This window comes from Amblyraja radiata, chromosome 22, assembly GCF_010909765.2.
Source record: "Amblyraja radiata isolate CabotCenter1 chromosome 22, sAmbRad1.1.pri, whole genome shotgun sequence".
NCBI lineage: Eukaryota > Metazoa > Chordata > Chondrichthyes > Rajiformes > Rajidae > Amblyraja > Amblyraja radiata.
The window spans coordinates 21,853,803-21,879,468 of NC_045977.1; the positions used below are offsets into that span (position 1 = coordinate 21,853,803).

The following is a 25,666-nucleotide window of genomic DNA, read 5'->3' on the forward strand; positions in this document are numbered from 1 at the left end:
ACAGGAACAGGCCCTTCGGCCCACAATGTCTGTGCTGGACATGATGCTAGGCCAGATCACTCTGTGTGCTGACCCCAGAAGTAGATTTGCATTCGTTCATAAATTAAGCTAAAATAGTCTCTTGTGCCTGCACTTGATCCATATCCCTCTATATCTATGGGCCTATCTAAAAGCCTCAAACACCACTGTTGTATGTGCCTCCAACAGAACCCCGGACAGTACGGTCCATGCACCCACTGCTATTGAGAGTCATAGTGTATGAAAACTGGCCCTTCAGCCCATCTTGTCCATGCCGACCAAGATGCCCCAACTACAGTCGTCCCATATCCCTCTAAACTTTTCCTATCCACGTACGGGATGATCGTTGGTTGCCGTTGACTCGATGGCTTAGCATGCAACAAATGCTTTTCTCTGTACCTCGGTACACGTGACAATAAACTAAACTGAACTGGGACAAAGGACCTGTTTCCACGGTGTATCTCTAAAGTCTAGTCAGGATCGATCCTGGGTCTCTGGTGCTGTGAGGTAGCAGCTCTACTAGCTGCACCACTTGTGTGTCTGTGCGGATGGAATGCAGAGGCAGCCTGCAACAACACTCTCAACCCCGCGCTAAGCAGAACGGGACGCTCGATGAGCCTTACCTTCAGCACCTTGTCCACATCTGGTTTGCTGAGATTTTCTCCGACATCATGGCAGAGTTTGGATTGGATAACATTTCTCCGCACGCGGTAATTCTTCGAGAATATCTCCAGGAGTATCTGCCGGTGCTGAAACAGGATAATCCATAGACACATCAATGCTGGTGGGCTGGAGATGACCCAGTCTTGTTCAGTTATCCCAGAGCTGGGAAGGCACCAGAGGTCATTCTGCCCATCCTGGGCATACTGGCTGGCTGAACTGATCAGAGCTGGCCCTGGCTCCCTCTGCCTGTCACTGGAAGCCCTGGCTCTTTGTGCATGTAAGAGACACTTGGACAGCTACGTGGATAGAAAAGATTTAGAGGGACATGGGCCACACAAGGGCAGGTGGGACTAGTGTAGATGGGGCAACTTGGTCAGCCTGGGCAAGCTGGGTCGAAGGGCCTGTTTCTGTGTATTTTTACTATTTATTCAATACCCATTTTAGTTTTAGAGATACAGCGTGGAAACAGGCCCTTCGGTCCACCAAATCTGCTCCGACCAGCGACCCCAGCGCACTAGCACTATCCTAAACACTAGGGACAATTTACAATTTTACCAAAGCCAATTAACTTACAAACCTGCACGTCTTTGGACTATGGGAGGAAGCCGGAGCATCTGGAGAAAACCCACGCAGGTTATAGGGAGTACGTGCAACCTCTGTACAGATAGCACCCAAGGTTAAGATCGTACCCGGGTCTCTGCAGCTGTTAGGCAGCAACTCTACCCTGTCAGCGTGACGTGCAGCAGGTAGTGCTGCTACCTTACGGCTCCAGCCTTGATCTCTGCTCCTGTCCAGTGGTCTTTGTTCACTCTCCCTGCACTGCGTGGGGCTGCTGTAAACTAACCCTCAATCTCTGCCACAGGATGGGAGGAGTGCAGAGACGGTGGCGGCGTGACTCTGTGTTGCAGCGGCCACTACAGCCTGTCTGTCTTTTTTTTTATTTATTGTCTAGTTAAATGTAGTTGTTGTGTTTTTTAATAGTGGTTTTAACTGTGTATATGTGGGGGGCGGGAGGGGGGGGGGGAGGGGTAAAACTTAAAAAAAATATCTTCCCTGTACGGGAGACCCGACCTTTTCCCTGTCGGGTCTCTGTTGTCGTTGGGGCCTAGCACCGTGGAGCGGCCTCCAGCCTGAACGACCTGGGGGCTCCAGTCACGGAGCCTGCGGACTTACCATCGTGGGGCTGGCCGGCATCGGAGCTTGGGGAGCGATGGTGACTCGCTGCTGCGGCCCGACCACGTAGCTCGGAGGCTCCAGCTGCAGCCGCAGGTCCGGTGGACTGGGACATCGGGAGCTCGCGGGTCCGGGTGAGAGACCGCTTTCCGGAGCTCCCGTAACGCAACGTCTCCAGCCCGTGTCACGGGGTTGGAACGACCCGGAGCGGGGCCGTGCATCGCCCAGCGCGGCTTAATGGCCGTGGGACATTCCAGCGCCCGCCGGGGGCTCCAACCTTTTGACTTTTAGACCGGGAGCGGGGCCGTACATCGCCCGGCGCGGCCTAAAATGGCCGTGGGACTTATCATCGCCCGCCTGGGGCTTCGACATTGGGAGAGAAATGGAGAACAGGGGAGAGAAAAGCCTTTGCCTTCCATCACAGTGGGTTCACTGTGATGGATGTTTCTGTAAATTGAATTGTGTGTATGTCTGTAGGAAATTGTCTTTGTTTGTATGGCTGTGGAAACGGAGTTTCGTTTGAGCCTCACTGAGGTTCAAATGACATGTAATAAATATTGTATTGTATTGTATTTACAAGGACGTTGCCAGGACTTGAGAGCTTAAGGTTCAGCAGGCTAGGACTTTATTCCTTGGAGTGCTGGAGGCTGAGGTCATAGATAAGTGAAATGATGAGGGAAATAGATAGGGTGAATGCACAGTCTTTTACCCAGAGTAGGGCAACCAAGAACCAGAGGACATAGGTTTAAGTTGAGAGGAGAAAGATTTAATAGGAATTTGAGGTGACTTTTTCCACACAGAGGGTGATGGGTATATGGAATGAGCTGCTGGAGGAGGTAGTTGAGGCAGGATCTATAAAAGCATTTAAGAGACATTTGGACAAGTACCTGGATAGGAAAGGTTTAGAGGGATATGGGGCATCTTGATGGGCTTGTCTCCCTGCTGTATGACTCTATGGTCACAGCAAGAACAAGACTCTTTGTAACGAGTAACTCACCTGATCAAAGGCGTCCCCCGCTTCCCAAAGTGCAAAGATCTTCTGTTCATCAGCTGAAGCAGTTGTCTGTGGAGGGAACTGAAGAATGAGCATGTGTGAGAGAGGGAGAGATCCCACTGAACCCCCACAGCAGAGAGCACCCCACAAATGTGAGGCCACATTTAGAGTATTGTGTTCAGTTTTGGTCACTGTGTTCTAGGAAAGATGTTGTCAAGCTGAAAGGGTGCAGAGAAGATTGACGAGGATGTTGCCAGGACTCCAGGGCCTGAGCTACAGTGAGAGGCTGAGCAGGCGAGAACTTTATTCCTTGGAGCACAGGAGGAGGAGGGGTGATCTTATAGAGGTGTACAAAATCACGAGGAAAATATCGGCTAAATGCACAGTGTCTCTTGCACGTAGTAGGGGAATAGAGAACCAGAGGACATAGGTTTAAGGTGAGGGTAACTTTATTTTACACAAAGGGTGGTGGGTGTATGGACCGAGCTGCTGGAGGAGGTCGTTGAGGCAGGGACTATCGCAACGTTTAAGAAGTTTCAGACTGATGGGAGTTGGGAGGCCATGTTGACGTTGGTGAGACCGCATTTAGAATATTGTGTTCAGTTCTGGGCATCATGTTATAGGAAAGATATTATCAAGCTTGAAAGGGTTCAGAAAAGATTTACGAAGATGTTGCCAGGACTAGAGGGTGTGAACTATAGAGAGAGATTGAGTAGGCTGGGTCTCTATTCCATGGAGCGCAGGAGGATAAGGGGAGATCTTACAGAGGTATTCAAAATCACAAGAGGAATAGATCAGGCAGATACACAAAATCTCTTGCCCAGAGTAGGGGAATCAAGGACCAGAGGACATAGGTTCAAGTCAAGGGGAAAAGATTTCATAGGAATCCAAGGGGTAACTTTTTCACTCAAAGGTGGTGGGTACATGGAACAAGCTGCCAGAGGAGGTAGTTGAGGCTGGGACTATCCCATCATTTAAGAAACAGACAGGTACATGGATAGGGCAGGTTAGGAGGGATATGGACCAAGCGCAGGCAAGTGGGACTAGTGTAGCTGGGACATTGTGGGCCGAAGGGCCTGTTTCCACACTGTATCACTCTATGACTGTAAGCCACTTAACCTACAAACCCACACGTCATTGGGAAATGGGAGGAAACCAGAGCACCCGGAGTAAACTCACGCGGTCACAGGGAGAAGGTACAAACTCCGTACAGACAGCAGCTGTAGTCGGTATCAAACCCGGGCCTCTGGCGCTGTGAGGGAGCAGCTCTACCTGCTGCGCCACTGTGCTGGTCGTGAGTAAACCACAAAGTATCAGAGGTATTTGTGAATGGTGAAAACCACAACAGGAACGCATTGTTAGAAAATGCTCAGCACTGTAATTACAGGAGCTCAGTGTCCCAGGCAACAGGCAACCAAAGGAAAGAAGCAACTCCCATCGGCCCGAAACGTTGCCTATTTCCTTCGCTCCATAGATGCTACTGCACCCGCTGAGTTTCTCCAGCAAAATTTGTCTACCTTCGATTTTCCAGCATCTGCAGTTCCTTCTTAAACACTCCCAACTTCTACACTCAATACTCTGACTGACGAAAGCCAAAGTGCCAAAAGCCTTTTTGACCACCTTACCTACCTTCAAGGAACCATGCACCTGTACTCCTAGATCCCTCCGCTCTACAACACTAACCAGAGGCCGACCATTTACTCTGCCCTTGTTCGACGTCCCAAAATGCAACACCTCACTCTTCCTCTGTATATTGTGAGTTGCCCCTAGTGTGTAGGATAGCGCTAGTGTGTTGGGATCGCTGGTCGGCACAGACAGGTGGAAGGGCCTGTATCCACGCTGTATCTCTAAACTAAACCAAAATCTGGCAAATGATTTTACAAACGTAATCCTCTGCTAGGTTTTAGATATTTTCTATGAAACTAATTCAATACAAACATGACTCTGCAACGTGCTGCAATCCTCTGCGAGCCCCTTGGTGTAAACCACTGCACAGCTGCCGGGCGAGGCAGTTTAAAGCAAAGACTGGGAACGGGCCCAACATCAGCACTAACCCAGCTAGGGACAAAGTCTGTGTGCATAATCTCCTGCTTCACACAATCTGCAGACAAACACCATTTCTCACCCCCGCCACATCCCACCGCACACCCAATCCAATTACCGTGCACAGCAGCGGCTTTTTTAAATCCCTCTGAATGTGTCAGGTGTGCGGCTATGCGGGTTGAGGCACCGTCTCACAGGTCGGAGCAGGTGGGGTGAGGGCAGAGCTGGCATGTGCTGCAGTGTAGAGGTGCAAGCACCTGAGACAGAGAGTCGTACAGAAAGGAAGGAGGCCCTGCAGCCCACAGAGTCCGTGCTGATCATTAAGCACACCTTTACACTGACTCCATTTTGATCTCCCCACATTACCAACTGCTGACAGATTCCATCACTGATCCACACACTGGGGACAGTTGTGGAATGTGGCTGCCTTCGATAGTCGCCGTCGCTGCTGGCAATAACTTCCAGGACATTTCCAGGTGGTGCAAGGGATATGGGCCAAAGGCAGGAAAATGGGACTAAACTAGATGGAGCACCTTGGTCGGCACGCACAAGTTGGGCCGAAGGGCCTGGCTCCATTTGATTTGAGGTGTAATATCACACGGCATAGCTCTAAGGCAAGAGGGGCAACGTTTGAAGGAGGTGTGCGGGGCAAGTTTTTTTCACACAGAGAATGACGGGTGCCTGGAACATGCTGCTGGGCTGGTGGTGGAGGCAGAAACGACAGTGGTGTTTAAGAAGCTTTTAGATTGGCACATGGATATGCAGGGATTGGACAGATATAGATCCGGTACAGGCAGAGGAGATTAGTTTATGTTGGCACCATGCTCAAGATATGTACGGACATTACAGGCTGCAAGGCCCGAGAAGATTGGAACGTATCTTTCGATATCAAAACAATTATCTTCATCTGGCATTTTAATCTCATTTTAAAAATCAACACACAGCAGATGGCACCAATTAATCAGATCCAACACACAAGCCCTCAGCCTAAGCACTTGCATCAATAATTAAACAGTCACAGACACTGTTCACATCTGTGCTAACAGTGGTAGTTCTCCAGCCCCCCCCCTCATCAAATCCAACAGGATTAGCCTGAGTACTGAACGTATTCTGTCCCCAATCATGTAATCGCCTTTGTACTTCCTTTCTCACAATTAAGCTGATCTGTCTTCATAAAATGTAATCTTATTATATCCATAACGACAGCAAATATTTTAGGATTTTCTATTGCACATTCCACGGTTCCCAGAGTTGTAGAGGGGTTTTCATTCACTTGAGCTGAGTGCATGTGCGAGGAGAGGAGAGGAGAGGAGGGGCAGGAGATGGGGCAGGAAGGAGCAGACTGAAGGGGAACTTTCCTGGCGGCTGCACTGTTTGGAGATGTATTACCCATTGCCTGACCCTCATGCTCAACACTGCAGGTTGATCACAGCAGTGGACGCGGCAAGCTCAGTATTAAAGATAGACACAAAAAGCTGGAGAAACTCAGCAGGTGAGGCAGCATCTATGGAGAGAAGGAATTGGCGACGTTTCGGGTCGAGACCCTTAAACAAGCTCAGTATTAATACTAGGGTGGCAGTGTCAGCAACCGGGGGGGCGCAGCTTTATAGTCAGCGGAGCAAAGTTTGAAGAAGTTGTGCAGGGCAGGTTTTTTTTTTGTTCACAGAGTGGAGAATGCCTACAATGGGCTGCCAGGTGTGATGGTAGAGGCAGATACAATAGTGGTGTTTAAGGGGCTTTTAGATATGCACATGGATATGTAGGGAATGGAGGGGATATGGATCACTTGCAGACAGAGACTAATTTAACGACATAATGTTTGGCATGGACATTGTGGGCCAAAGGGCCTCTGGCCTAACAGCATTCAGCTGGGGGGGGGGAAGAGGCATCCACGGTGGCTGGGTTTGTTTTGGGGACTATCTTTCTGCACACTTTCAAGCTGACTTTCAGAGCCAGTATTAACCTCATATCCAAAAGGATGCCTGGCTAAAATTCATCAGTCACAGTAAGATGAGTTCCGCGCTTCATTTCTGCCACGCTATCTCCTTCACAACGCTAATGACAACTAATTAAATGCTTCCCCCCCCCCCCCCCCCCAGGACTTTGCGACGCCTCCAGTCATGAATGGTGTTAATGAACTGAATGTTCTTTTCTGCTGCTTTGTACAGAACCTCCCACTTCTGCACGAGTTTCACAGCTTCTTATATAAGGGAAGAATACATTTAAGCACTTGGATTTTAGATTTGTTGTTCAGAGATACAGCATGGAAACAGACCCTTTGGCCCATCCCATCCACGCCGACCATCGATCAACCGTTCACACTAGTTCTATGGGGTGGGAGATTGCAACCTTCACGTGGTCCACCCTGTTTCGACTAATGCAATCAACCCGACGTGCACAAACGTTAGGCTGTGCATGCCATACCCAAGAAGAAGAATGTTACCCCACTTTCTCATCCACCCCCTAGACACTAGGGGCAATTTACAGAGGGACAATTAACCTACAAGCTCGCAAATCCTTGGGATGTGGGAGGATATCAGAACACTTGGAGGTCACAGGGAGAACGTGTAAACTCCACACAGACAGCACCCGAGGTCAAGATTGAACACGGGTCTCTGGCACTACCCACTGCGCCATTTTGCCACCCTATATTTCTGGTGGGAATCGTGAGGTTTACAGTTCATAAACATCCCAATGCCTCCAGGAAGAGTTGAAGCCAAAGATCCCTATAGGATCGTTGGTTGAAGCAACTGCCAGTGAAGGCGAGGTCGGGAGTAATGGACACTGTGGGAGGGGACAGGCAGATCAGCAGCCCCTGGAGTGGCACCGCTTTTCATACGTGTCCACCAGGGAGGAGCGAGGAGTCCAATTTACCACTTCCAACCAAAGATCCTATAGCGGGGCAAGATAGACCACTCCTGCTAAATACAATGAGCTGACGTGTAGTACGCAATGGAGCGGAACGTGGCCCTTTTTTTCATCCATGTCAGTAACCCGACCCGACCCGCAGTGTAATCAACGTTGCGGGGGAACAGTTTGTGTTAATAAATTATAATTCTGATAATGAGGAGAAGATTTTTACCAAAGAACTTTTATTTTTACGAGGATATTTCCGTAACCGGCTTCCGTCTCCGCACTAGTATCTTTGCTCCGCTATGGGATCTTTGGTGCGGAGATGGAAGCCGGTTACGGAAACGGGGTCGAAAATTACCCATGAATCTGCCAATGACCGTACTACGTCTTTTTCGTAGAGTGGGCTATTTTGCTTGCTATCTTTACTTCCAACCCCTGCAGACTCAAACGTGAGAAAAGGAAGGAAACGTGTTAACGTTTGGAGGACAACCAGCAGCTGCTGTCTGCCACCCACCGGGCCGGCTCCGACTGAGCACACTCCGAGCCAGAGACACCACAGCTGGCTGCACCCTAGTAATTCAGGTAATTTTCTGTGCTCATACACACTCCAAGCTCACTGAAAATATGTTCAAGACCCTGAAGGTTTTACCAAACCCTCAGTTCATTTCTTCCCCTTTTAGACTAGAGAGATACAGCTACTTTAGCCCGAGTACACCAGCACTATCCAGCACAGGCTCAGGACAATTTTACAACTTACAAAAGCCAATTAACCTACGAGTGTGGGAGGAAACCGGAGCAGCCGGAGAAAACCCATGCGGTCACAGGGAGAACTTACAAACTGCGTCCAGACAGCACCCGTAGTCAGGTTCGAACCTGGGTCTCTGGTGCTGTGAGGCAGCAACCCTACCGCTGCACCACCGTGCTGCCCACCAGCGACCTCCCAACCTCCACAAGCTGTGACATCCAGCACTGTGCCTTGGCTCACTCACTATCTGCCACAGTTGATAAGGCAAAGGAGAATTTAAAGAGATTCTACAAGTTTATACAGAGCACAAGAGTAACTGGGAAGAGGATAGAGCCCCTTAAAAGATTTAGTTTAGTTTAGTATTATTGTCACGTTTACCGAGATACAGTGAAAAGCTTTTTTTTTTTGTGTTTCCCACTCAGCGGAAAGACTAGACGTGATTACAATCGAGCCGTCCACAGTGTACCAATACAGGATAAAGGGAATAATGTCTAGTGCAAGGTAAAGTCCAGTAAAGTCCGATTAAAGATAGTTCGGAAGTCTCCAATCAGGTTGATGGGAGGTCACAGCCGCTCTCTGGTTGTTGGTGATAGGATGGTTCAGTTGCCTGATAACATCTGGGAAGAAACTGTCCCTGAATTTGGAGGTGTGTTGTTTTTACTGATGGGAGAGGGGAGAAGATGGAGTGACCGGGGTGAGACTGGCCCTTACTTAAACTGGTGGCAGCTTGCCGAGGCAGCGCGAGATTAGCAAAGCCATCTCTATCCGGAGGTACAAGAGATGGGCGTGGTATTGAATGAGCACCTCACCTGTATTCACCCTGGGAAAAGGATGGAACAGGAAGGTTGGCGCTGTAATTAAGACGGCTAAAGCACAGTGTACGGTAAGTCCTTTAAAAGGGCGGGGGGGGGGGGGGGGGGGGAAGAGATGGCGGTTTCATTCCGGTCGCCGCTAATTTTTCAAGGCGACTCCCCGGCAACCACCCACGAACATGTGGCGACTGCATAGTCTCCTGCAGTCGCCTAAGTGGGACAGGCCCATAAGAATTTAATTGAAAGAAAAAGGACACAAAGTGGTGGAGTGACACAGCGAGCCAGGCAGCATCTCTGGAGAACATGTACGAGTGACATTTTGAGTCAACACCCTTGTTCAGAAGGGTCCCAACCAGAAGCATTGTCTACCCATGTTTTCCAGTGTCATCGTTGTACAACACAGAAACAGGTCCTTCGGCCCAACTTGCCCACACCGACTAACATGCCCACATTTAGCCCATATCCATCCTAACCTTTCCTATCCACATACCTGTCCAAATGTTTCTTAAACGTTGTGAGAGCACCCGCCTTAACTACCTCCTCTGGCAGCCTGTTCCCTATACCCACCATCCTTTGTGTAAAGAAAGTTGCTCCTCGAGTCCCTTTTAAATCTTTCCCCCTTCACCTTAAACCCATGTCCTCTGGTTTTTGAGATGCTGCCTGACCCGCCGAGTTACTGCAGCACTTTGTGCTTTTCTCCAGAGATGCTGCCTGACCTGCTGAGTTATTCCAGCACTTTGTGTCCTCTTTTGTATATCAGAATCTGCAGTTCCTTGTTGCTACACTAAGAATGTCATTGTCCTGTTTTGGGTACAGATGACAATTAAACACGCGGGGCTCTTGAGGTTATAACTGGAGTATGGTTGGAACCCAACGTAAGGAGAGTTTGACTTTTGCCCCTGTGCGGATACTCACAGGCACCAGGATCTGCTTGCAGCCACAGTCCAGCACGATCTCCTGCAGCATACGGTCAGAGATGCCGCTGAACAAGATGTGGCCAGGCGGCAGGCTGGCCAAGTGCAGGTTAAAGAGTCGCTTCAGCTCACTTAAACTGAGCACATAGTGTTTCCTGAGGGTGCCTAACACAAAGGCCCTCAGCTCTGCCGCCACCTGCTTGGCCTGATCGCCCTGGCTCCTGGCGGCCAAGCGTTCCTCCACCGAGTCACGGGAGCTCTCGTCGGAGTGGATGCCATTGGCGGCCCTGCGGCCCGACCACGTGTCCATGGGCTCGTCCTCGCTCAGCGGCTCCTCCTTGATCTTGATGGCGAGCAGGGAGTTGCCGGAGGTCTGCGGCTCAGCCCCAGCCCCGGGTCTCCGCCGCCGGTGGTCGTTCTCCAGGGTGGCGTGGTTCTCCCGAGCCCGCTCTTTAGCCGTGGCCACTCGCCGCTCCCCACTCAGCACCACAGGCACAGCTGCTCGACACAAGGCAAAGGGCGGTCAGTCCAGGCACTCCACATCAATGGAATCATACAAGCATGCAAACAGGCCTTGCCAACTAACTCTTAATCTTAGAAGGCATAGGAAGTTCGGCATGTCCCCAACAACTCTCACCAACTTCTACAGATGCGCTGTGGACAGCAATTTGTCGGGATGCATCACCGCGTGGTTTGGGAACAGCTCCATCCAAGACCGCATGAAATTGCAGAGAATTGTGGACGCAGCCCAGACCATCACACAAACCAACCTCCCCTCCGTTGACTCCATCTACACTTCACGCTGCCTTGGCAAGGCCGCCAGCATAATCAAGGACCAGTTGCACTCTGGTCACTCTTTCTTCCCTCTCCCAGCAGGCAAGAGGCACAGAAGTGTGAAAACAAACCCTTCCAGATTCAGGGACCGTTTCAGGCAACTGAACCATCTTATCACAACCAGAGAGCTACCCTGAGCTACCATCTACCTTATTGGAGACCCCTGGACTATCTTTAATAGTCTTGCACTTTAGACAAGTCTAGCTTTACACTTACGTCTAGACTTTATCTTGCACTAAACATTATTCCCTTTATCCTGTATCTGCACACTATGGATGGCGTGATTGTAATCATGTACAGTCTTTCTGCTGACTGGTTAGCACGCAACAAAAGTATTTTATTGTATCTCAGTACACGTGACAATAAACTAAACCAAACATCCTCTCTACGCTAGTCCTACCTGCCTCGCCTGCGTTTGGCCCATTTCCCTTTCAACCTTTCCTATCCATGTAGCTGTCCATGTGTCTTTTAAATGTCGACAGAAGAAACTACAGATGGTTTACATCCTCGGGTGAGGATTCTTCATTGTTATAGTACCTGCCTCAACTACCTCCTCTGGCAGCTTGTTCCACATACCCTACACCCTTGGAGTGGAAAATGTTGGCGCTTAAATCTTTCCCCTCACCTTAAACCCTAACCCTCTAGTTCTTCATTTCCCCCTACCCTGGTTAAAAGACTGCAGTCACCCGATCTATTGCCCTCATGATTTTATACATCTCCATAAGATTACCCCTCATTTTCCTGTGATCCAAGGAATTAAATCCGGGCATGACCAACCTCTCCCTGCAGCTCAGACCCTCGAGTCCAGCAACATCCTTATAAATCTTCTCTGTAATCTTTCCAGTTTAAAAGTGTAAACCATGCACATTCAGCTGAGAATTTTACAGGACAAACCAGACGCACAGATCCATGCTGTTGTCTATTCTGCTCCTCATCTCACTGCACTGTCTCCTTCAATTGATTTCTCCCTCCTGTGTTTATCCAGCTACCTTAACTCACATCTGATCAACTCAGCCGTTCCCTTTGGGAATGAGGTCAACTGGTTACTCCTTCTTCTCCACTCTGGCTAGATGTACAGAAGTGTGAAAACGCACACCTCCAGATTCAGGAACAGTTTATTGCCAACCACTATCAGGCAACTGAACCACCCTATCACCGACTAGAGAACAGTCCTGATCTCCCATCTACCTTATTGAGGACCTTTGAGCTATCTGTAATTGTGCTTTACTGGACTTTGTCTTGCATTAAAATGTTATTCATTTAATCCTGTATCTGTACACTGTAGATGGCTCGATTGTAATCATGTATAGGCTTTTCACTGACTGGCTAGCATGCAACAAAAAGCTTTTTACAGTACATATGACAATAATAAACTAAACTAAAAACTCGGCTCGACTGATCCATGTTTCAATATTTACACTTCCACACAATACAAACGTCTGCACTGCTGAGTAACTACTTCCTAATTTAAATCCCTCGCTTTCGTGAAGTAAACAACTCTAATCTGTCCGATCTTCTGGGAGTTATAACCCCAGTTCTTGCTTCATGCTTACAAATCTTTTCCAGTGCCTCTACGTCAATGAGCGACGTTGAGAGAGGTGCTGTGTACAATACTTGACTGTTCATAAATTAACAAAACTGGCTAAGACCTCAACACTCTGAATGTCCTGCAGACATCAAAGCTTTGGTGAAAGATTCACAGGTGGTGCCTTTGTGCCCAGTGTTTACGTACGTAGATATAATGGTAAAGAAGATGCACAGTATGCTCGCCTTCATCGGTCGGGGCACTGAGTGTAAGAGTCAGCAAGTCATGTTACAACTTTGGCCAGTTTGCATTCAGAGTGTTGAGTGCCGTTCTGGTCACCCTACTACTTTGTGCTGTGGAGGCTTTGGAGAAGGTGCAAAGGAGGTTTATCAGAATGGTGCCTGTATTGGAGAGTATTAGCTATAAGGAGAGGTTGGAGAAACGGATTGTTTTCTCAGGAGCATTGGAGGATGAAGAAAAACCTGAAAGCATTTAAAATTATGAGGCACAGCTCGGGTAGATAGTCAGAACCTTCCAACTCACCCCTCCCCAAGGTGGAAATGTCAATGACCAGAAGGCGTAGTTTTGAGGTGAGGGCAAATTTAAAGGAATTGTGCAGGGCACGTTTTTTTTTTTTTAAACAGGGATCATAGTGGGGGTCGGGATGGAACCCGTGTCCCTGGCGCAGTGAGGCAGCAGCTCTACCCGCTGTGCCGCCACTAACTGATTGATGGATTGCTTGAATGCCCAACCTCATTCAACCACCTAGCAATCTCACACCAAGCACATCAGCTGAAAGTTCATTAGCTCCTCTCAATACAAATTAAATCAGATTACTCAGGCAACCTGGACTGGGTTTAATGATCAGAATAATTAATCCCTACACTTGCTATTTTCAAAAGCAAAATTTAGCACTGATATCACCACCTGACAAATAAATCTATGCAGCGATTAAAGGCTGGCTCATTTCTTCTCATTATTACCTGGTTGAGAGTCCCGTTTCTTTGGCATCATGTCTTCCTTGGAGAGATTGTAGACTTTCTCTAACCTGCAAACAAAGAAAGCCAATAGTTATAGCAGCAAACTCACAGCCCCAAAGCCTGCACTTTATCTATAGCTGTGCCTTACTGTGGTGGTGGAGGCAGATACAATAGTGGTGTTTAAAAGGCTTTTGGACAGGCACGCGGATATGCAGGGAGTGGAGAGATATGGATCACGTGCAGGTGAAGATTTGTTTAACTTGACATCATGTACAGCACAGACATTGTGGGCCAAAGGGCCTGTTCCTGCGCTGTACTCCGTGTTATCTCAGCTCAGGTAGGTAATATCTCCCTAAAGCTCAGGCCCTCGGGTCCCGGCAATGTCCTTGCAAATCTGCACTCTTTCCAGCTTAACAACATCCTTCCTATATTAGCAGGCTGACCGAAACGGAACACAATACTCTTAAGATAGACACAAATTGCTGGAGAAACTCAGCAGGACAGGTGGCATTCCTAGAGAGAAGCAATGGGAGGCGTTTCTGGTTGAGCCTTTCGACCCGAAATGCCACCCATTCCTTCTCTCCAGAAATGCCGCCTGTCCCGCTGAGTTACTCCAGCATTTTGTCTTTCTTCGGTGTAAACCAATATCTGCAGTTCCTTCCTACACAATACTCTTAAATGTGGCCCTCACCAATGGGTCTATTGAACCTCACTGAGAACACCCCACCCTTGCCACGTAACTGCAGCCCCTCAACCCTGCAAGTGTTGCATTACATCTCCTATTCGTCAGTCCCCCAATGCTTTCACATGCTTCTTAAAGCAGTGCTGCAGAATTGGAACACGATACTCCTGTTGGGAGAACAATAGTTTCATGTTCCCCAGACACAATAATTCCGGCAGGCCCGTCTCAAGTGCTAATACATCTAACGAGCGCACCAGAAGCCCATTAGAGACGCTGGCTGTCCAACACAATGCATACCAGCAGTTTCCTTGCATTGTAATGGTTGTAGCAGACAGCACATTGAATAGAAGAAGAAAGTAGCTCCCTGTTTCTCGGCCACTTCTCCCTGACAAAAGGGACTGGATTTTGTCACCGCTACCAAGTCAAGCTCATTGAAATCTACACACAAACGGGAGAAGCAGCTCCGCTTGAGTTGCTTACAATCCCGACAGTTTGAAAGTAGAATTCTCCAGGTTTAAATACTATCCCCCTTCAACCTCTCTTTCCCGTGTCACAACCCAGTGAGTACCCATTCCACACTATCTCACCCCCTCTCCCCAACAGCACCATTCCCCTCCACCCGCATTCTTCCTCCAGCTTTACATTTCACCCCTCATCTCCCCATATCCGACACCCTTACTCCACAATCTGCCAATCACCACCCCCCTCACGTTCCAGGCTTTGTCCTGCCCTCGCCTCTCATCCAGCCTTCCTCCCCCCACAATTAGTGTGAAGAAGGGTCCCGACCCAAAATCTCGCCTGTCCATTTCCCTCCACAGATGCTACCTGACCCGCTGAGTGTTCTGCTCACTGCAATCACCAGCACTGTTAGGTGTGGGATTTGAGAGCCTGCTTTGAGCAGGAGCCAGCCACAAGCCATGCAGGAGTCGGTGCAAAGAGGCTCTTTGGACCTGTTATGATTTGTCTGCATAAAACAAATTGCTGCTTTTGTGCTGAGAGAGAAAACAATGGGGGAGAGAGAGTGACAATTTTGAATAAGAGGGTGATTTAATGAAAGTTGAAGTGTGTGTAAATGTTGCACGGGAGGCCGATGGCTGGAGTGAGAGGAAGGCACCAGAGCAGGTCAATGCCGTCACCAAGGGTTCCTGTACTGCCATGGCAACTGCTTCACCCGTTGCCACTGGAAACAGCAAAGGCTGGACCGAGCACTGGCGTAGCGGTAGAGTTGCTGCCTTACATCGCATGCAGCGCCAGAGACCCGCGTTTGATCCCGACTATGGGTGCTGTCTGTACGGAGTTTGTACGTTCTCCCTGTGACCTGCGTGACTTTTGTCAGAGTTCTTCGGTTTCTTCCCACATTCCAAAGACGTACAGGTTTGTAGGTTAATTGACTTGGTATAAGTGCAAATTGTCCCTCGTGTGTGTTAATGTGCGGGAGTGGTTGGTTGGTGCGGACTTGGTGGGTGGAAGGGCCTGTTTCCCCACTGTATCTCTAAACTCTACTAAACACGGAGATCCAGGCGGGCAACTGGACTTGCCTGCATTGCTTTCTCTGCAGTGTCGGGGGCTACGGGGAGACCTGATAGAAGTAGATAAAACTATGAGAAGCATAGACAGGGGAGGCAGGCAAAACCTTTCCCCTCAGAGTGGAGATGTTAATGACTAGAGGGCATACAGTAGCTTTTAGGTGAAGGGGATGTGTGGGACATAGCTCACAGGTGACAGCTTAAGTAACCTGTTAAATAAGTCAGTGCACACATTGAAGGGTATCTTTTGTCACACTTAAAGGAGATAAGTGCTGAAGGTTTTTTTCACATAGATTGGTGGTGGCTGGAACGTACTGCCAGGGCTGGCGATTGAGGCAGATATGACATTGACATTTTAAGAGGCTTTTAGACAGGCACATGGATATGTAGGGAATGGAGGGATATGGATCACATGTAGGCAGAGATTAGTTTAACTTGGCATCATGTTCGGCACAGATATTGTAGGCCAAGGGGCCTGTTCCTGTGTTGTGCTGCTCTATGTTTCCCTTTGTACATCCTGCAATCAGGAGGCCAATGAGACATAGGAGCAGAATTCGGCCATTCGGCCCAAGACGTCTACTCTGCCATTCGATCACCTATTTTTCCCTCTCAACCCCATTCTCCTGCCTTCACCTCATAACCTTTGACATCCTTACTAATCAAGAACCTGTCACTCTCTGCTTTAAAAATACCCAATGACTTGACCTCCAATGCCGTCTGGGGCAATGAATTCCACAGATTCACCACCTTCTGACTGAAGGAACTGGGCAGAGAGAACCAGACCCTCAATATTACTGCAAACTGTACAAAGGTGTCGGCAAAAAGGCAGAAGGATTCAGTACAATCTACGGAACCCGCATAACGCTATCAGTGAAGGAGTTACTGCTGGCATGTTTGAGTCGGGTCTCTCAGCTTTCCCCAGCCCCAGCCCCAGCCCCAGCCCCAGCCCCAGCCCCAGACCAGAGGGAGGTGTTGCTTTACTTGGCCTGTATCCCCATCCAAAGCATGTGCTGCCTCTGGACCACATCAGGGTGCTTCTTCACAAACTTGGAGTCGTGGGGAAGCAGGAACTCCCAGCCTTTGTTGACCCGCGGAACCGCCATTTGCTCCAGGAAGTCCTTCACATCTTCAGGGGGCAGCTGTTCAACAGAGACAAGCAGAGGTGTGGGCAGGTTCCCAGCTTTCAATCACCGCCTTTGGGGCTTTTACAAATAAGATACTGTTACAGCCATGGGGGGGGGGGGGGGGGAGAATTCAAATGCTGAGCAAGACAAGAATGCTTAGCAAGGATGAAAAGCAAGGAATAGATCAGGTAAATGCACAGAGTCTCTTGCCCAGAGTAGGGGAATAGAGAACCAGATTGCAGAGGTTTAAGGTGAAGGGGGATAGATTTTATAGGAATCTGAGAGGTAACTTTTTCATGCAAAGGGTGGTGGGTGTATGGAATGAGCTGCCGGAGGAAGTAGCTGAGACAGGGACAATCGCAATGTTTAAGAAGCAATTAGACAGGTACATGGATACGATAGGTTTGGAGGGATGTGGGCCAAACGCAGGCAAGTGGGACTAGTGCGGATGGGGCATGTTGGTCGGTGTGGGCAAGTTGGGCCAAAGGGCCTATTTCCACATTGTAAGACTATGACGTAGGGGCAGAATTAGGCCATTCAGCCCATCGAGTCTGCATTCGATCACGGCTGATGTTGTTTTCCCATTGTGAACACAACTGAGGCAGCAACGTGTCCACGTTTCACTCACTCAACTCACCTTGATCACAGCAGCCACTTCTTTCCGGATGACCCAGAGATCTTGTGTAAACTTCCACATCTACAGAGGGGAGACGAGGAAAAGATCAGACAAAAGGTCTTTCAATTCCTCACACATTTCTTGATTGTGAGACGGAGGGGCCAACCTGCCCGAATGGACAGGTGCTGGGGGAGACGATGGGGGAATATTCCTGCTGGCGGAGGGAGCCAAGCACAAGCAGGGGAGACACAGGGAACTGCAAATGCTGGTGTACAAAAAATAGACACAAAATGCTGGAGTAACTCAGTGGGTCAGACAGCATCTCTGGAGAACATGAATAGAAGAAAGGTCCCGACCTGAATCGTCACCTATCCATGTTCTCCAGATCTGCTGCCTGACTCACTCCAGCACTTTATGTATTTCCCTTGATGTCTTGTCCAATATTAACCCCTTTATCAATATCAATAAAATATATGTTTTTCTTCATTGCCGATTTTCCTGTTTGTTGGACCTTATTGTGAAAAAACTGGCGGTTGCATTCCTAAATCTACTTAGCACTTGTGTGCTGGTGTTACTGGCTGCTATGTTTAGTTTTAGTTTAGAAATACAGCACAGAAACAGGCCCTTTGGCCCATCGAGTCTGTGCTGAAAAACGATCACCTGTAAATTAGCTCTGTTATCCCAGTTTTGCATTCACTCACTGCACACTTAGGGGCAATTTACAGAGGCTACTTAACCTACAAACCTGCACGTGTTTGGGGTGCAGGAGGAAACCGGAGTACCCGGAGAAAGTCACAGCGAGAACATGCCAACTCCACACAGACAGCACCCGTGGTCAGGATCAAACCCGGCACTCTGGCGCTGTCAGGCAGCAGCTCTACCGCTGCACCACCGTGGGGTGGCCAGGTGCTATAGGAATGCAGGTCTTCCTAATGTCGAGATTTGTGAAGGGAGCAAGGAAATATATTCAGCTGCAGTACTTACAACAAAGTCCCTTCCTCTGCACAGCACTTCTGCGGCAACTCCACTGTGGGGGCTGCAGGTGTCCTTGGGGTAGAGCACGTCACTGTTCAAAGGAAGACAGACCGAGATTAGTTAAGAATAAAAAAAGGACAAAACGAGGCTTCGGAGTTGGCAGGGGGTAGATCTCGAATCACGACCGCCATACATCAGCTGCCCATGGCCGCTGCCCACAGAAACCCCTGGGACATGTGAATGGGAACGTCACCCCCCCCCCCCCCCTCCCTCCCATACAAAACACACAGCTCTAGAGGAACTCAGCAGGTCAGGCAGCATCTGCGGAAGGAAAGGACATGCAAAGTTTCGAGTCGGGACTTTTCTTCAGACTGATTAAAGGAGGGGTAAGATGGAAAAGAGAGATATGGGCAGGACAAAGCCTGGGAAGTGATAGGTGGAAACAGGTGGGGGGGGGGGGGGGGGTGATTCGAAGATGGGGGGAGTAAGTGTCAAAGGCTGGAGGTGAAAAGGAGACAAAAGGGTGTTAGATAAGGAGAGAAGAGGAGTTGAAATGTGAAGTTAGAGAGGGAGATATTTAGTTTAGAGATGCAGAATAGAAACATGCCCTTTGGCCCACCAACTCCATTGATCACCTGTTCACATTAGTTCTGTTATCCCTCTCTCTCTCTCTCTCTCTCTCATCCACTCCCTACACACCCGGGACAATTTACAAAGGCCGATTAATCTACAAATCTGCACGTCTTTGGAGTGTGGGAGGAAACCGAAGAACCCAGAAGAAACCCACACGGTCACAGGGGGAACGTGCAAATTCCACACGGACAGCACCCAAGGTCAGGATCGAACCCGGGTCTCTGGCGCTGTGAGGCAGCGGCTCTACAAGCTGAGGGAAAGGGGTGGGATTGTGGGAGAAATGGGGAAGTGGGGATGTTCCTTAAAATGGTAGAATTCAGGGTTCATGCCTTTGGCTGCCTCAACACGGCCCTTTATGGTCGATTGAATTGTACATTGTAGGCACGGTTAACAGAGCAGGAAGCCAAGATGGCTTGAAAGACTAAATGTGTAGTCAAGAGCGAAGGAAGGAACTGCAGATGCTGGTTTACACAGAAGATAGACACAAAATGCTGGAGTAACTCAGCAGGTCAGGCAGCATCTCTGGAAAAAAGAAATAGGTGACATTTCGGGTCGAGGCCCTGCTTTAGACTGAGAGTCAAGTGAGAGCGAAACTAGAGATGTGAACAGGTACAAAGAACAAATGAATGAAAGGTATGAAAAGAACAAATCAAAGTCAAAGCCATTGAAAGACTAACTGGTTTACCACACAGATATTGCCTGACTCGCTTGTATTTCCAGCCTTTTCTGTTTTTAAACCAGATATCGAACTTCCATGCTACTTTGATTTTGTAAACCAGGTTTTAGCAAATTTGAGATATTTTGCTTCAATAGGACAGGTAGAATTGATTCATAGAGCTGGGGAGCAAGGAGCCTCTGTTAATATTGGAGCCCAGCATGTAGCACTGACACTGATCGAAGGAAGCTCGTATTCGCATCAAAGGGGAACAGAAATCAGGAGCCAGAGAGCTGTGGATACTGGGGATCAATTGATCACTGTGCCTGGATTACAAGCAAATACTTCCTCAAGACATTTAAATAAATGCCATACATCAATATTTCTATTCAAACAGTCAAAAATGGCATTTCATGATTCACCCCGTCTCTCTGAAAGGAAGCAGTGAGGCGAGAGATAAGAGATATTTTAACAAGCTAGCACCACTAGGTCTCAATTCCACCTGGCGGAATCTAAGGAGATAAGCAAACAAAAAAATCATTCTAATGAGAAGGGCTGGAGTAACACTGGCTCTTGGAATAAGGCAACTCGAGTCTGGAGTTTAATGGCAATAGCTCTTGAGCAAGTACATTGGAAATCAATCTCTGTAGTTATAGTTACAACAGCATTAGCTGCTAACAAAGTGTTTATAACTGAAAACAGTAACGGCCAGGATCAGGAGATGAAACTATAGTACTGAGAAACAGGAAAACATTCTATGGGGAACAAAGGAATTATGAATGGCTGGGGTGGTGGTGGGGGGGAGGGGAGGGGGGAGAGGATAAATGAAACTTCCAACAACAGGCCCTTTAGCCCACAATGTCTTTGTTGAACATGATGGCAAGTTAAAGTAAACCCCTCTGCCTGCACGTGATCCATATACCTGCACTCCCAACATATCCTCCAGCCCATCTAAGACTTCAAATATATACAAGAAAAACTCTCCTCCACTGGGAAACGTACGCCAGGCAAATAGTGGGTGGATATATGGAACAAGCTGAGAGGTTTAAGGTTGGAGGGGAAAGATTTAATAGGAACCTGAGGGGCAACTTTTTCCACACAGCGGGTGGTGGGTACATGGAGTGAGCTGCCAGAGCTGGTCGTTGAGGCAGGTGGCACAGCGGCAGTGTTGCTGCCTTACAGCGCCAGAGACTCAGGTTCGATCCTGACTATGGGTGCTGTCTGTACAGAGTTTGTACATTCTCCCTGTGACCGTGTAGGTTTCCTCCGGGAGCTCCGGTTTCCTCCCACATCCCAAAGGCATGCAGGTTTGCAGATTAATTGGCTTCTGTAAATTATCCCTAGTTGTGTAGGATAGAAATAATGTACAGGGTGATTGCTGGTCGGTGTGGACTCAGTGGGTTGAAGGGCCTGTTTCAATGCTTTATCTCTAAACTAAAGGTACTATAATAGCACTTAAGACATTTGGACAGGTGCATGGAACAGGAAAGGTTTAGTGGGATATGGGTCAACAGGAGGGGCATCTTAGTGGGCATGGCCGGGTTGGGCCGAAGGGCCTGTCTCGCTGCTGCTTTGTTCTGTGATGTGACTCGCGTGCGTTACCTCTTCACCAGCCAGCAGCCCTGGACCAACATCGCCACCTGCTGGATGCAGCGCAGCACGGCCGTGTGATCCACACCCGAGCCCAGCAGGCCCATCAAGTTTGCAAACTGCACCACCTTCACTGCAGGGGGAAAAGCACAGAACTCCATTAGAGACAAACCCATCTCTACACACCCTCTCAGCCGGGAAACGGCACGTATTGGGGCGGCACGGTGGCACAGAGGAGGAGTTGCTGCCTTACAGCGCCAGAGACCCGGGTTCAATCCTTATTATGGGTGCTGTCTGTATGGAGCATGTACATTCTCCCGGTGACCGTGTGGGTTTTCTCCGGGTGCCTCGGTTATTCCCACATTCCAAAGACGTACAGGTTTGTAGGTTAATTGGCTTTGGTAAGTTGTAAAATAGTCCCTAGTGTGCGTAGGATAGTGCTAGTGTACGCGGTGATCACTGGTCGGCGCGGACTTGGTGGGCTGAAGGGCCTGTTTCCGCGTTGTATCTCTAAAAGTCCAAAGTATTACAATGATTGCACCGACATTTACATACGGCACAAGGGACTTGTGTGCATATGAAAAGCTGTTAGAAGAACAGCATAAATGCAAGCAAATGGGTTAGATGATGATTGGCATGGACAAGTTGGGCCGAAGGGCCTGTTTCTGTGCTGTATGACTCGATGACTTAGCGGGTCATGCAGCATCTGTGGGGGAGGGAGGAATCGTCAACATTTCAGGTCGAGACTCTGCATCAGGACTGAGAGTTGTTTAGTTCAGTTTCTTATTGTCACGTGTACTAAGGCAGTGAAAAGCTTTTGTTTGTGTGCTATCCAGTCAAAGAAAAGACTATACATGATTACAATCAAGCCTGCCACAGGTAAAGAATAAAGGGTGCAACATTTAGAGCAAGATCTATCATTGAAGTTTGATAAAATCCAATTAAAGATCATTGAAAGGTCTCCAATGAGGTAGATGGAGGTCGGGACCGCTCTCTCGCAGGTGTGAGGACAGTTCAGTTGCCTGAAACTGTCACTGAATCTGGAGGTGTGTGCTTTCAAATTTCTGCACCTCTTGCCTCATGTAGGTATGTTGCAAAGCCTACCTGAAGCGTCGTTGAAAATCTGCCGCTGCGGGTGTGCGCGATTTTGGCGCCGTTTAGAGGGGGCGGGTTTAAAACGCGATTTTCTCTAGGCTGTTCAAATCGAAGATGTTCAGCCTAGTTAATTATTAACGAAAAATCGCTGGAAGTCCCCGTCGCAAAAGCTATTATTAGTTTTAAAGGCCTCGTATAATAGTTATAATAGTTTAAAAATCAATCTCTAAACCCGCGACCGCCAGCAACCGCAGGGTCTCATAAAGCAGGCAACTGAAGGTAGGTTGTATATTTTTACATTAAAAAGGGCTTCTTAAGATCCCTTTATACAAAGTTTAATATTGCGAGTAGCTCATTTTGGGCCCATTATATCCCGCAGTATTTTTCTCGGCATTTGAGGCACAAATCTACCGCAATGTGAACGTTCTAAACCAGCGCGTTCCACAGGGACCCACTGGAAAGCTGATTTAAATGGGCATTTATTTACAGCAATTGAATACTAAATTCCTTCCATTTGGTCTATAAATTAATGTAAATGAGATTTAAAAATCATGTTTTATTGTGAATTATTTGTGAATATTATTTGGACATTTAGGCTATTTAAAAATGTTAATCATTTATTAAGAAATGGATAGATGTTTAGATCTAGTAATTGAAGTCTGAAATTAGCTACAATTAGGTAACTAACTAATTATATGCTTTAATTTCAGGTCATCCAAGTAAGATTATTTTATATTTGTTTCAGAATGCTTCAATCTATGATAACTGAAAATTTCATTCAGTTCTCTTAATTTTTAAGAAAGTTATGGGCTTTTGACTGTTCACGATCACAGCTTTTTTGTTATGTCCATAGAAAATCAATAGGGACCAAGATGCTAATTTCCGAGTATGAAAATGGCCATAACATTTTAAATACTTGAGATATGAAAGTGAATTAGGTGTCAAATTAAACTTCTTTTTATGCTTTATCTGATGGGATAAATTACAGACTTGATTTTTAAAATCTCAAAATTTTGTAACATTGCTACCTCGTGGGAGAGGAGAGAAGAGGGAGTGACTGCCGGCAGAAAGTGGGGATGGGAAGGAGTGAGGTAGTAACCAGCATAAAAAGTACTGGAGAGTGAATGGGAAGTGAGAGGGATGAATCGGGTGGGGAGGGGCTGGAGAGTGGATGGGAAAGGAAACAGAAGTGGGAAGTAAGAAAGGGGGACACACGTCCGGGTTACCTCTGTATCCACTTTTACCCTCTCCTCCACCAACCCTCCTCCCCCCTCTGTAATGTAAGGGTTAAAAAGACTATATCAGCTAATATTGAGTTGTCAGCTAAATTAGCAGCACCCTGTCAAACCCTGCTTAGGAAAACAATTCAGTGTTTTGGAAGAATGCTTAGGCTAATTACGTAGGACCAGTAAATCATGAGGGCACCTGCGAGGTCACTATGATAAAACGTTTGCCTTTCCAGAGACATCCGAGACTATGTCTACATCTGATAAGACAAATAACTCGCATTATTTTGGCACGAACGAGGATAGCTAGTTGAAACATAGTCACCTGTTCTGAGATTAGGGAAGAACACAACGTTATTCTTTTATTATATAAGAGTAGGCTACGGGGAGAGAGCCGACCCGAAACGTCACCTATCCATGTTCTCCAGAGATGCTGCCTAGCCCGCTGAGCTACTCCAGTAGTTTGTGTTTTCTGCAGTATCCTGCTATGCCCAACCTAATTAAGTGTCTGTCTATACGCTAAACATATTAATTTCATCAGATTCCACCAGCCATTCTGGCAACTCGTTTCAAATATCGTACCCCTCTGTTTCACTTCAAATACCCTGTACGTAATCTTTGATACACGTACGTACCTGTGGAAAAAGGATTTGACTATCTACCCCATCTGTGTCTCTCGTAATCTTATATATTTCTATCAAGTCACAGCAGGAAAAACAAGTCCATCTATCCATTCTCCCTTCATAACTGAAGACTTTCAACCCAGGCTAGATCACGATGAACCTCTTGAATGAATGATACTTTGCTTTGTTTTGCATACAATCTAGACAGTACACAAGTGTCGCCACCATCTGCAGTTCCTTGTTTCCATATCAGCCATCAGCCCCCAACTTCAGTCCTCCCCCCATCTGGCTCCTTCCTGAAGTGTTGCCACCAGAGCTCGACACGATACAGGGGAGGTGGGCAGGGTGAGTGTCACACCCCGTGTGTACAGATGGCCACGTTGCCCCAGCACGTGCAGCTTGAGGAGGGCGAGGAGGCTGCGGTTGAACATTGCTCACATTGCTTAACAGGGTGGAATGGTGGTGCAGTAGTAGAGTTGCTGCCTTACACCGCCAGAGATCCGGGTTCAACCCTAACTACGGGTGCTATCTGTACGGAGTTTGTCATTCCTCCCCGTGATTTTTGTAAAGAGCAATTTTAAAATTGAGGGGTTTTTGAAGCAGGCGCCCATCAGCACAGGGGTGGTGGGTAACAGGGGGTCATGATGCAAGCGGAAGACGACACATGATGTTGGAGCAACTCAGCTGGTCAGGCAGCATCTCTGGAGAAATGGATAGGTGATGTTTCAGGCCTGGACCCTTCTTCAGACTTGTCCCGACTTGAAACATCACCTAGCAATATTTTCAGGGGATGGTGCCTGCCCCGCAGAGTACTCCAGCACTTTGTGTTATTGTCTGTAAACTGGCATCTGCAGTTCCTTGCATCTGCAAGCGGAAGAGTTTTGGATGAGCCCCCGTTTAGTCAAGGAGAGCACACAAGATATTGCCACCATACGCATTAGGACACTCATCTGAAAGCAGTTCAACACCACTCACCGTTCTTCATCAGGGTGCGCACTTGGTCAGCCAGGGGCAGGGTCCGCAGCTGGGTCATGGACAACACGTTGCTGGGGGCCAGGGGCACCTTCCTGCAACAGAGGGCACAGACAACATGAGGCAGCAGCTCAGGGCATCATCATTACCCACAGACCGGGCCACAAGCAAAAACTCTGGTGAACACAACAGGTGCAAGGTAGGAAAAAATGTGGACTTACAATTCTTCTTCTTCAATGGGAGGCATCAACATGGACAAATACTCACTGCAAAGAGAGGGGAAACACAGTGATCTCACTGAACCAGACATGCATCGATACACTGCTCTCAGAACTGCAGTGGTAGAGTTTCTGCCTTACAGCACCCTGATTCGATCCTGACTACAGGTGCTGTCG

At 48.1% G+C, this 25,666-nt stretch overlaps 1 protein-coding gene across 1 annotated transcript in view; it reads right to left on the reverse strand.

Moving 5' to 3' along the window:
* Positions 1–25,666, reverse strand: part of polr3e (RNA polymerase III subunit E) — a 46,584-nt gene that overhangs the window by 851 nt on the left and 20,067 nt on the right. The window contains exons 11-20 of the mRNA XM_033040600.1: positions 25,493–25,537; positions 25,275–25,366; positions 21,368–21,488; positions 18,487–18,568; positions 17,524–17,583; positions 16,744–16,901; positions 13,558–13,622; positions 10,217–10,713; positions 2,852–2,929; positions 642–767 (exon numbers count right to left, since the gene is read on the reverse strand). Of these exons, the coding sequence (XP_032896491.1) occupies positions 642–767; positions 2,852–2,929; positions 10,217–10,713; positions 13,558–13,622; positions 16,744–16,901; positions 17,524–17,583; positions 18,487–18,568; positions 21,368–21,488; positions 25,275–25,366; positions 25,493–25,537 (1,324 nt within the window). The remainder of the gene's footprint in view (positions 1–641; positions 768–2,851; positions 2,930–10,216; positions 10,714–13,557; positions 13,623–16,743; positions 16,902–17,523; positions 17,584–18,486; positions 18,569–21,367; positions 21,489–25,274; positions 25,367–25,492; positions 25,538–25,666) is intronic.